The 12,996-nt window shown below is 39.0% G+C and overlaps 1 protein-coding gene and 1 long non-coding RNA gene across 4 annotated transcripts in view; one reads left to right on the top strand and one right to left on the bottom strand.

Annotated features, from left to right (window-relative positions):
* The window catches only part of LOC102999223 (uncharacterized), a 48,966-nt gene that overhangs the window by 31,376 nt on the left and 4,594 nt on the right, over positions 1 to 12,996 (top strand). The window lies entirely within an intron of this gene.
* The window catches only part of SLC30A10 (solute carrier family 30 member 10), a 46,066-nt gene continuing 36,541 nt past the window's right edge, over positions 3,472 to 12,996 (bottom strand). For all 3 annotated transcript variants that reach the window (XM_057535488.1, XM_057535426.1, XM_057535545.1), the window contains exon 4: positions 3,472 to 8,499. In XM_057535488.1, the coding sequence (XP_057391471.1) occupies positions 8,000 to 8,499 (500 nt within the window). In that variant the 3' untranslated portion in view covers positions 3,472 to 7,999. The remainder of the gene's footprint in view (positions 8,500 to 12,996) is intronic.

Here is a 12,996-nt window from a genome sequence, read left to right as displayed (position 1 = left end):
CCCTGGTCTGGGAAGATCCCACATGCTGCGGAGCAACTAGACCCGTGAGCCACAACTACTGAGCCTGCGCGTCTGGAGCCTGTGCTCCGCAGCGGGAGAGGCCGCGATAGTGAGAGGCCCGCGCACCGCGATGAAGAGTGGCCCCCACTCGCCGCAACTAGAGAAAGCCCTCTCACAGAAAGGAAGACCCAACACAGCCATAAATAAATAAATAAATAAATTTAAAAGAGTTGCTATTACAAAAAACATTAAAAAAAAAAAAAAGAACCAGTGTGATGTACCAAATATTGTGACTCTATATGGGAGCTTATTAGAATGGTACAGCCACCTCTGTGAACATACGGTTCAAGTATGAGACAAAGGAAAGTCCACCATCCTTCTGCCTTACAAAATATGAGCGAGATCGTGGCTCTATTTCCCTGCGTGGAATATATTCATTTCAGAGTGTGCTCCTGAATCAGGACACTAGGGCTGGAAGAGTGGCAGTTTGTCATCCACAGAAAATCACCCTTTGGGGCAAAGTGACATGCTAACGTAGAAAAGGAAGGAATCAGAAAAAAAAGAGAGAGAGAGAGAAAGCAGAAAGGAAATCACTTGGCAAATCTCATTCAAAACTCAAAAAAGTGAAAATGTCTTTTTAGGATAAACAGGACAGGCTACTGTGTGATATTCACTCCCCAACTCATACGAAACTCCATTTACCAGTCCACAAGGAACCACCCTTACACCCTCTCACGTTCTAACCTCCTTAGGTTATCTTGGAGCTCTTCTTGTCTGCTGAAGAAGATAAAGCTTGCCGGGGCCCAGCAGGGCAAAGGGGGCTTCGGCGACAGGCTGAGGAGTTTGTCCTCTTCCTGGAGCAGAGGGAAACAAGAGGGTCGACAGGAAGTTCAAGGCGCCAGGAGGCTGGTCAGGAGCTTTCTGCACCAGCACAGGTGTGAGGTGTTAAAGCTGCGCCCAAGAAATGGGACAGGAATAGAAAAGGAGGGGCTGACGTGGAGAGTCCTTTGAAGGGAACGTTAATTGAGCGTAAAGATTAGTTAGACACGGAATGAGAGGGAAGGTGGTATTAAACGTGGCAGCAAGGTTCCAGCTGGTTTGGGAAGAGGAGCATGGAGGAGGGACGGTGGGCAGAATGCTCCCACTAAAACCAACAGAAGAGCATCACGGAACGTTGAGTTTAGAATTGGGATAAACTCATGGATAAAGAAGACGTGGTACATATATACAATGGATACCACTCAGCCATAAAAAAGCACGAAATAATGCCATTTGCAGCAACATGGATGCAACTAGCGATTATCATTCTAAGGGAAGTAAGTCAGAAAGAGAAAGACAAATCCCATATGATATCACTTATATGGTGGAATCTAAAATATGACACAAATGAACCTATCTAGGAAACAGAAACAGACTCAAAGACACAGAGAACAGACTTGTGGTTGCCAAGAGGGAGGGGTTTGGGGGAGGGATGGAGTGGGAAGTTGGGATTAGCAGATGTAAGCGATTATATATACAATGCAAAAACAACAAGGTCCTACTGTACAGCACAAGGAACTGCGTTCAGTATCCTATGATAAACCATAATGGAAAAGAATATTTTTTTAAAAAATGTATATATACATGAATAACTGAATCACCTTGCTGTACAGCAGAAATTAACACAACATTGTAAATCAACCATGCGTCATTAGAGAAAAAAAGAATTGGGATAAACTCCCAGTGAATGTGGAATGTCTGTAGACACCCGTAGGACATCCCCAGGGAGCCCTTAGCAACAGCTCCTGGGGCTCAAGATCCTGCGTGAGGCGGGAGACGGGATGGTAGGTCTGCTGAACACTGAACACAGAGCAGCATAGATCGTGGTGGGGAAGATGTCTGCATAAAATCGTTTCACCAAAAACTTTTGTTCCTGGTATTTCCCCAGCGTGCACCCTCCAACATCCCTCCTACAAAAGCTTAGCGCCCGCTGCCTAGGGAATGAAGTCTCAGCTCTCCAGATGGGTTGTCCTCTCCCTGTTTCTTCACCCACTGAACTATTCCAAGGCTACTTTCAAATGGAAATCTTCTGCACTCTCCCTGACTCTTCATTCACTCCTCTTCACTTTTACCCGTGTTGATGGTACCACTGTTTCGTGCCATTTAGCTTTAAGTGGTATTTAACTGACAAAATGGGATTACAGAGATGAGAGGAGGCGGGATAAGAGCAGGAAGGATGCGAGCGCCAGATTGAAAGCATACGATAATAAAATCCATTGACATTTAACTCTGCTCTCACCTGTTTGATCTCCTAGGATTCCTACAATAACCCTGTAAGGAAGGTAACACAGACTTTCATCATTAACCTCAATCATAGATAAGAAAACTGAAGCACAGTGAAGTTCAATGATTTGTCCAAAGCCTCCAACCAGGAACACCAAGTGTTGAACCTATTCGTTCACTCATGTGTTCATTCATTCATTCATTCATTCACGTGCCAGGTACTGCGGCACTGTTCCAAGCACTGGGATAGAGGCTGAAGAACACAGTGGTGGATTATACAAAGCCTTATTCTATTTGGAGAGACAGGAAATAAACAAATGCGTAATACAATGTTACCAAGCGACAGTGCTATGAAGAAACATTAAGGAAGGTAAGAGACACAGAGAGAGGCTGGGTTCTCTTTTAAACGGAGTAGTCAGAGATTCTGGAGCCTAAGCCCTAGAGTACTGAGTACTTTCACCCCTGCTCCATACTCCAGACTCTTAACTGCTGAAGGAAGCTAATGATCATGAAATATTAGGTAACCCTCTCCTTTTGCAGATGTTGCCCAGGGCTTAGAATGTGCACATTTGAGCACCAGAACCCCTCCAGCACAAGATCCCCCCCACTCTCCGGCCATCCAGGCTACAGGTAGCTCTCTTTAAACTCCCACAAAGGTGGACTGCCTTTTTCACATATAGACTATAAACTCCTTAGAGGCAAGAAGCACTTGTACATGGTTTACAGTAAGTATAAGCCGATTAATCAGTTGACTGATGGGTAGGATAAAAGCAATTGAAAGAAGTGGAAGACTGTTCCCCTTATTCAATAGTCATAAAGATGCCAGTCAATTCATTGGAGAGATTTTCAAATCTATAGGGTCTCTCCCAAAAAAAGCCTAACCTCTCACCATTCCCTAAATCCCAGGAGCTCCCCTCCTACACAAACGCATTGGGTAGCCAGGGCCAAACAGGCCCCACTAGAAAACCAGATCAGTCCAGGTTACAGTAAGTAAGGTAGCTGGGTCAATTGGTGACATTTCTGCCAAGAGTGGAGAGTGGCAGAGGGGTGTGAAATGGAGACAGAATTAGTCCCGAATTATTAAAATTAATCCACGGAGTTACTGAGTGGAAATTGACTAGAGTAAAAGTGACAAAGACAAAATGCATTCAGCTAGTTTGCATTATCTGTTTAATTTTCACAAACATATCTCTCAGTCATGTGTTTATTTTAAAAACTTTTTATTGACAGCACCATTGAACATCTTCACTTTTAAAGGTATGCATCTGTGCATACATCACTGGGGGACTTCACATGCAATTAGCGATGAGTTATTGAAACTTTGTATCTTAGAGTTTAATAATTCCCCCAAATGTGACAATTATACTTTGGCAAAATCACCTGTGAGGACAGAAGGAAGACCTCAAGCAACAAAACTCCACAATACTGTAACATAATTTCAGACCTCCAGAAAGGGGTCATTCTCCCTTGAAAATCATCATCCTTTCCAGGTTATTCCCATCAGAATGCAGAGCAGGTTCAGTGTCTCTGGCCTGGCTTTGTACCAAGAGGAGACCATTGATCCACCTAGCAATAAGCAAGAAAGTTCCACGTAAACAAAAAAAGTCCAGAATGAAACACCTGAAAAGTTCCAGAAAAAAATGCACATTTTCATTAGCTAAACTGCAAATTCATAAGAACATTGAGATTACAGTGAGGATTAGGGTCTGATGCAAGTTCCATTTGAGCAGCTAGTTCCCCAATTCAACGGCTTCATTCCTGTTTTATTCCTGTGGCTAATCACATGCAAATACACTCAGAAGCACAAATAGGTGACAATTTATCAAGTGAACGACAAGGGCTATACAATAGGCATGCTTACTAAGCCTAAATTAGAAACCCAAATTAGGTTGCGTTTCCTCGTTTTTTTTAAACCAGTCTTTTCTGCGATCTTTAATTGCAAAAGTGTGAAGATACATTACACGCGGGATCATTTAAAAGCAGGAAATGTATTTTGTCCTCTTGGAAAAAAATGGATATGATTTGGCAAAGGATTAAGTGAGTCATGAACAATAAAAAAATGTTTTTAACATCCGAATTTGTCATTGCACTAAGATGCGCTGTTTGTCAGAAACCAGTAACAAAAAAATATCATCAAGTTTAAAACTGGTGGGAAATTAAACACCTTAACGCCAAGAATCAATTGTGCTGATGTAACCCCTTCTCATTTAGCAGTGAGTTCATCAAACTGAGGATATTCATGAGTTGAAGAGATCATCACAGAACAGTGAGAGCATTTCATTCACTGTTATATTGACTGATCTGTATAGTCAGATTTATAAGGGCTTTATTTTCCAAATTACATTGTTCTATGTAAAGACGACTGTATTTTTATAAATAGTTTTATCTAGCCTTTAAAAATATTTTTTTTAAGGAGCAAATTCTGCAGAGTGATTAGATCAAAAGGATTACTGGGCCCTGGAAGGGCTTTCATCAACAATATCCCTCAAAGACCCTTAGGTTAAGTCAGTGGCTCAGAACTAGGGGCTATTCTGCTCCCCAGCGGACCTGTGACAATGTCTGGGGACATTGTTGGTTGTCACAACTTGGGGGTATGCTACTGGCATCTAGGGGGTAGAAGCCAAGAGATGCTGCTAAAAATCCTACAAGGCCAAGACAGCCCCGCACAACAAGGAGTTATCCAGTTCAAATGTCAAGGACAAGGAGATTGAAGAAGCATAGCAAAAGCTCTTACTACCTCAAAAGGCAGTTTATTATGATCCAAAATCTACCCCAGTGATTTCTTTGACATTCAAAGCACCCATTCCTACTGAACTTTGAAGTTCCTGATTTACCTCCACTAGAGTTTGGCCAGCTGGTGGCAAAAAAAAAAAAAAAAAAAAAAGAAGGAAGGAAAAAAACGTAACTAAACATGGAGAGTATTCTAAATTCTTCCTCAATGTCTCCCTATTTTATTGATCAAAAAATTAAAGGGATAATATTTTTTTCTGTCAACAATGGAACCTGGTAGCCCCACGGGCATTCATAACAGACAAATATCATGAAAAGAAAAAGTAACCTCTATTTTCACAAACAGAGTTGAAAGTTGGAAAATAAAAGCAAACTTAGTTTTTCCTATAGCTGGTGCTGAAATAATGCGGAAAGGACTCTTTCCATAGAAATAGGAGGCTATCCCTCTTCCCCAGGTTAGAACACCTGATGGCTGGTCCTGATCTGACACACAGAGGATTCCCTAGACTCTTAAAAAATTATTTTCAGTTTCTAAAAAAAAAAGAGAGAATTTTCTGGAACTAACCTAAGCACACAGGAACGCGAAACTGAGTAGCAGTATTTTTCTAATCTCAGGAAAAAAAACAGTATTGTTTAGGCACCACTGCCACTTTGCAGGGCTCATTCAAAGGAAAAAAGAAAATATTTTTGTTTCCTTGGGAGAATTAAAATGCAGGACAACTAAAGGGAGAGTAAAACCCAAGTAAAAACACCATACAGCAGGCATCACAGAGCCTGAGTGGCAAATGCAAGCACCTAACCCAACAGAAAAATATTGCACCTAATTAGCTTGTTTGGACATTATTAAACACACCGAGCCCAACTGTCTTCAAAAGGTACTATTTCACATTGACTGCATTCCATAATTTGGTATGTTCATAAATGTCCATCGAGATAATTTTCTGAGGTTAGATTTAATTATGTTGGAATTAAGAGCCTTTTCCTTTCCAGAAAAATACTTTAGAGATTAATTAAAGAACATTATTTGGATGTAAACTAATATGCATTCCTTTACCCAGCTGCAAAAAAAATTATAAAATTATAATTTTTCCCTTTTAATAAAAGCAGAATGATATGAAATCAAATTAGACCTTCAAATCTGGAAGTGAGAGACATTTCTTCTTTGGCTCTAATCAGTGCATCTCAACCAACATTTATACAAGAGAATTTGGTCCACAGATTACTGTGGTGAGTTTCACAGAGAATCCTCTGTTTTGTGTGAGTACATGCCATGCTTTTAATATTAAAAGTAAAAATGTTGCTTTATATCTACCCCCATTGTAGCTATTAAGTATATATACACTATAGTACATACTATATAATACTATTAAGTATATATGCTTAATAAACTCCTAGGGATAAAAACATATTTAGGCATTTTTCTATTTACCTAATTCATGGCCAATTTAAACTCAGATAATAAATTTTCAAGGAATAAAAATTTTCCTATCTACTCATCACAGCTGCTTCTTTATTTCAGCCTTAGAATTTAAAACTAAGACAGTTTTTTAAATGGTGTTTGTGTTGAAAAATGTGGGTGCTTTTTCTGTTCCCAATCCAGCATTTCTGATGAGAACTGTGAAGATTCTAAACTGTGCAGACTCAATGCTTAGAGCCTGAGGGATGATCTTTTACAGTCAATTTTGCAACCCATCAAAAAGATTCTAGTTCTTTAGCGAGGCACCTCCTGTTTTCTTATACTTATTTTGAGACTGTTCTGGTGAAAATATTGCTGCCTAAACGTTTGTTAAATTCATGCCAGATGTTTCTCCAGTACATGGAACGAAAATCAGATTCTAATAGATGTATTTGAACTTGATGATATGGGTCAAGAGACATAAAAGAAAAATGTAAGCTCCTTGAAACACATTAAAGGCAGCAATTTAATTAATTCTCATCTCTCCCTTGGACATACACTTTTCCATCAAATTACTAGTTGGCAACTATAGTAAATACTTTAAAATATGTCTAATTAAAGGAAAGTCAATCTAGCTTATTTTTTGGGCAAGAATGCATACTCAATGCCATATATTTTCCTATCCCCAAAATACTCATTTTCTCCTGGTAAATGCTACATAGATCAATGTGATCATATAAAAGAAGACTGAAGGGAAATTTGGGCAAATTAGTAAATCATTAATAAGCAATAAATGAAAACAGTCCTAACTAGACTGACTCTAAAAGACAGTATATAAGTACTGTGTCATACTTAAAGAAGTAGAAATATTCCCACACTTCCAAGTGAAAAAAAAGCATCTTATGTATTTGAACATTTGAAACATCCTATAGCTGTAGTTCAGTTCACAGCAGAAAGTCTTTTTCTCTCTACCTCTCAAAATGAAGAAATCATCAAAATGCATTTTCTTCCTGCCTTTCCCCACCCCCAATAAACTTGACATCCTCTAATGTTCTGAGAATATTTTCTACCTTACTAGGTATTTGTTTTACGTTTATTCAAAAATTAGTCAAAGAAAAAAATTTCTGCAGTTATAGGACTACCTAACTTTCCTCTTTTATGATCTCCCAGTGGAATAGAAAAGAATATAGCTATTATGGTTCTTAAGTTTTTTTTGATGTGCTTGGCTATGAGCTCACCTGAGAGTCAGCAAGCAGTTCTAAGCAATTTCAAACAAAAACTACTTTGAATCCTGTGTCCACAATTATTGAGTCCCAGCCTTCAATGTCCCTGATACGTATACTAGTGCGTTTGCTTCGGAAAATAAATGTTCAAACAAAACTGTTGAAGAGCAGCATGAAACACCCAGGATAAGGTAGAAGTGTTCTCGGTCACATAAAAATTAACAGACAAGTTCAACTAACATCCCAAACAGCCAACCCCCTATTGAACACAGAGCGTGTGCACACTGTGAGTGTGATCAGAGTCTATGACCCACAAATCTCTTCCCACAAGCCCAGCTAGTGGTTCCAAAGTGCCTCGCCTATGCAGCTTACTGATGTGGGCACCAAACTAAAAATGTGTGCTGTTGATATAACGTGAGTCCTCCTGAGATTTGCTAAGAGCTTGTCCGTGGTCACTCAGACAACCTTCCAAAGATACTTCAAGAGCCACTTCTGCTGTTTGTCGTCTCCCAAGGCCATCACTCCGGGACAAGTCCAGTGGGGGACAGCCATTGTGCTCGGCACAGCCATTGATGTGGGCCAGAGGCAGCGCCCCGGGGGGACAGCACAGCTGCTTGCTGCAGCCCTTGGAGATGCAGGGTGAGCTACAGAGCAACTGCAAGTCCTTTTGCTCTAGGGGCCCCTTCAGGTCCACCTTCTCAAACTGGATGGTCACATTGTGGATTCCCGTGTTGTGGAAGATTTCTCGAATTTTTATACTGGCATCCCGATCTCCCCCGTCCTGCTGATACTTGATGTGCAGAGTGGCAATGATCTTCCCACTTATCAGTTCCCAGATGTGAACTTCATGGACACTGCTAATTCCGGGCACGGCAGAGAGCTTACTCACTAGAACAGGGGAGAGAAAACAATAACCAAGGTGAGGGCTCAATTTGAAACAAGGAACCACCAGGGGAGGATAGGGTCCCCTTAAGCATTTGCACCAGAATGATGTAGTTACTAAGAATAACAGGAAGAAGAATAGCTGTATCGTATATGGGTACATTTTCCCATACATTTTCCCATAATCTTCTTCTTCCTCTCTGAATTCCTCTACCATACACTGTTAGCCCATAAAAGGCAGTTCAAGAAAATAAGTTTCATAACAATCCCCTCCCGAAAATGCCCAGGGTGGTTGAGTTTACAAGGCATTCGACACTATGATGGACTGGCGTGGGAATATAAAGTATATAAAGTATAAAGTGGGAATATAAAGCCTTTTTTAAAGGGGATTTGGCAATGTGGATCAAAAACCTTTACCAGCAATTCTAATACTAGGAATTTAACCAAATATTTATGTACAAGAATGGTTTGGGCAATGCTTTTTGTGTTAATGAAAAAAAATGGAAATCAAATCAATTATGTGATAGAATATGATACAGCTGTGAAAAAGTAAGTTGCATATTTAAGGATATGAGAAAGGGTATATAATGTATTTTTAAGTGAAAAGGCAAATAGCTAGAATGTATATGTGGTATGATATTTTTTCCTCTTTTTTTTTTTAACATCTTTACCGGAGTATAATTGCTTTACAATGTTGTGTCAGTTTCTGCTGTATAACAAACGCAATCAGCTATACGTATATATATCTCCATATCCTCTCCCTCTTGAGCCTCCCTCCCACCCTCCCTATCCCACCCCTCTAGGTGGTCACAAAGCACAGAGCTGATCTCCCTGGGCTATGCGGCTGCTTACCACTAGCTATCTATTTTACATTTGGTAGTGTATATATGTCCATGCCACTCTCTCATTTCATCCCAGCTTCCCCTTCCCCCTCCCCGTGTCCTCAAGTCCATTCTCTACATTTCTGTCTTTATTCCTGTCCTGCCCCTAGTTTAATCAGAACCTTTTTTTTTTAGATTCCATATATATGTGTTAGCATACAGTATTTGTTTTATTCTTTCTGACTTACTTCACTCTGTATGACAGACTCTAGGTCCATCCATCTCAATACAAATAACTCAATTTTGTTTCTTTTTATGGCTGAGTAAAATTCCATTGTACATATGTGCCACATCTTCTTTATCCACTCATCTGTCGATGGACACTTAGGTTGCTTCCATGTCCTGGCCATTGTAAATAGTGCTGCGATGAACATTGTGGTACATGTCTCTTTTTGAATTATGGTTTTCTCAGGGTATATGCCCAGTAGTGGGATTGCTGGGTCGTATGGTAGTTCTATTTTTAATATTTTAAGGAACCTCCATACTGTTCTCCATAGGGGCTGTATCAATTTACATTCCCACCAACAGTGCAAGAGGGTTCCCTTTTCTCCACACCCTCTCCAGCATTTATTGTTTGTAGATTTTTTGATGATGGCTATTCTGACTGGTGTGAGGTGATACCTCATTGTAATTTTGATTTGCATTTCTCTAATGATTAGTGATGTTGAGCATGCTTTCATGTGTTTGTTGGCAACATGAATATCTTCTTTGGAGAAATGTCTATTTAGGTCTTCAGCCTATTGTTGGATTGGGTTGTTTGTTTTTTTGATATTGAGCTGCATGAGCTGCTTATATATTTTGGAGATTAATCCTTTGTCAGTTGCTCCATTTGCAAATATTTTCTCCCATTCTGAGGGTTGTCTTTTCATCTTGTTTATGGTTTCCTTTGCTGTGCAAAAGATTTTAAGTTTCATTAGGTCCCATTTGTTTTTGATTTTATCTCCCTTTCTCCAGGAGGTGGGTCAAAAAGGATCTTGCTGTGATTTATGTCATAGACTGTTCTGCCTATGTTTTCCTCTAAGAGTTTTATGGTGTCTGGTCTTACATTTAGGTCTTTAATCCATTTTGAGTTTATTTTTGTGTATGGTGTTAGGAAGTGTTCTAATTTCATTCTTTTACATGTCGCTGTGCAGTTTTCCCAGCACCACTTATTGAAGAGGCTGTCTTTTCTCCATTGAATATTCTTGCCTCCTTTACCAAAGATAAGGTGATTATATGTGTGTGGGCTTATCTCTGGGCTTTCTACCCTGTTCCACTGATCTATATTTCTGTTTTTGTGCCAGTACTATACTGTCTTGATTACTGTAGCTTTGTAGCATAGTCTGAAGTCAGGGAGCCTGATTCCTCCAGCTCTGTTTTTCTTTCTCAAGATTGCTTTGGCTATTCGGGGTCTTTTGTGTTTCCATACAAATTGTGCAATTTTTTGTTCTGGTTCTGTGAAAAATGCCATTGGTATTTTGATAGGGATTGCATTGAATCTGTAGATTGCTTTGGGTAGTAGAGCCATTTCCACAAGGTTGATTTTTTCAATCCAAGAACATAGTATATCTCTCCATCTGTTTGTATCATCTTTAATTTCTTTCATCGGTGTCTTATAGTTTTCTGCATACAGGTCTTTTGTCTTCTTAGGTAGGTTTATTCCTAGATATTTTATTCTTTTTGTTGCAATGGTAAATGGGACTGTTTCCTTAATTTCTCTTTCAGACTTTTCATCATTAGTGTATAGGAATGCTACAGATTTCTGTGCATTAATTTTGTATCCTGCTACTTTTCCAAATTCATTGATTAGCTCTAGTAGTTTTCTGGTAGCATCTTTAGGATTCTCTATGTATAGCATCATGTCACCTGCAAACAGTGATAGTTTTACTTCTTCTCTTCCGATTTGGATTCCTTTTATTTCTTTTTCTTCTCTGATTGCTGTGGTTAAAACTTCCAAAACTATGTTGAATAATAGTGGTGAGGGTGGGCAGCCTTGTCTTGTTCCTGATCTTAGTGGAAATCGTTTCCTTTTTTTCACCATTGAGAATGATGTTGGCTTTGGGTTTGTCATATATGGCCTTTATTATGTTGAGGTAAGTTCCCTCTATGCCTACTTTCTGCAGGGTTTTTATCATAAATTGGTGTTGAATTTTGTCGAAAGCTTTTGCTGCACCTACTGAGATGATCATATGGTTTTTTTCCTTCAATAAGTTAATATGGTGTATCACATTGATTGATTTGTGTATATTGAAGAATCCTTGCATTCCTGGGATAAACCCCACTTGATCATGGTATATGATCCTTTTAATGTGCTGTTGGATTCTGTTTGCTAGTATTTCATTGAGGATTTTTCATCTATGTTCATCAGTGATATTGGCCTGTAGTTTTCTTTCTTTGTGACATCTTTGTCTGGTTTTGGTATTGGGGTGATGGTGGCCTCATAGAATGAGTTTGTGAGTGTTCCTGATATACTTTGGAAGAGTTTGAGAAGGATAGGCATTAGCTCTTCTCTAAATGTTTGATAGAATTCCCCTGTGAAGCCATCTGGTCCTGGGCTTTTGTTTGTTGGAAGATTTTTAATCACAGTTTCAATTTCAGTGCTTGTGATTGGTCTGTTTACATTTTCTATTTCTTCCTGATTCAGTCTCAGAAGTTTGTGCTTTTCTAAGCATTTGTCCATTTCTTCCAGGTTGTCCATTTTATTGGCATAGAGTTGCTTGTAGTAATCTCTCATGATCCTTTGTATTTCTGCAGTGTCAGTTGTTACTTCTCCTTTTTCATTTCTAATTCTGTTGATTTGAGTCTTCTCCCCTTTTTTCTTGATGGGTCTCGCTAATGGTTTATCAGTTTTGTTTATCTTCTCAAAGAACCTGAAAAAGGTTTTACTATTTAGTTTTTATTTAGTTTTATTGATCTTTGCTATTGTTTCCTTCATTTCCTTTTCACTTATTTCTGGTCTGATCTTTATTATTTCTTTCCTTCTGCTAACTTTGGAGTTTTTTTGTTCTTCTTCCTCTAATTGCTTTAGGTGTAAGGTTAGGTTGTTTGAGATTTTTTCTTGTTTCTTGAGGTAGGATTGTATTGCTATAAACTTCCTTCTTAGAACTGCTTTTGCTGCATCTCATAGGTTTGGGTCATCGTGTTTTCATTCTCATTTGTTTCTAGGTATTTTTTGATTTCCTCTTTGATTTCTTCAGTGATCTCTTGGTTATTTAGTAGTGTATTGTTTAGCCTCCATGTGTTTGTATTTTTTACAGTTTTTTTCCTGTTATTGATATCTAGTCTCATAGCATTGTGGTCGGAAAAGTTACTTGATACGATTTCAGTTTTTTTAAGTTTACCAAGGCTTGATTTGTAACCCAAGATATGATCTATCCTGGAGAATGGTCCATGAGCACTTGAGAAAAATGTGTATTCTGTTGTTTTTGGATGCAATGTCCTATAAATATCAATTAAGTCCATCTTGTTTAATGTGTCATTTAAAGCTTGTGTTCCCTTATTTATTTTCATTTTGGATGATCTGTCCATCGGTGAAAGTGGGGTGTTAAAGTTCCCTACTATGATTGTGTTACTGTCAATTTCCCCTTTTATGGCTCTTAGCATTTGCCTTATGTATTGAGGTGCTCATATGTTGAGTGCATAA

The sequence above is a fragment of the Balaenoptera acutorostrata genome, chromosome 1 (genome assembly GCF_949987535.1).
Source record: "Balaenoptera acutorostrata chromosome 1, mBalAcu1.1, whole genome shotgun sequence".
NCBI lineage: Eukaryota > Metazoa > Chordata > Mammalia > Artiodactyla > Balaenopteridae > Balaenoptera > Balaenoptera acutorostrata.
The sequence above is the reverse complement of the archived record's forward strand: the minus strand, read 5'-3'. Positions and strand labels throughout refer to the sequence as shown.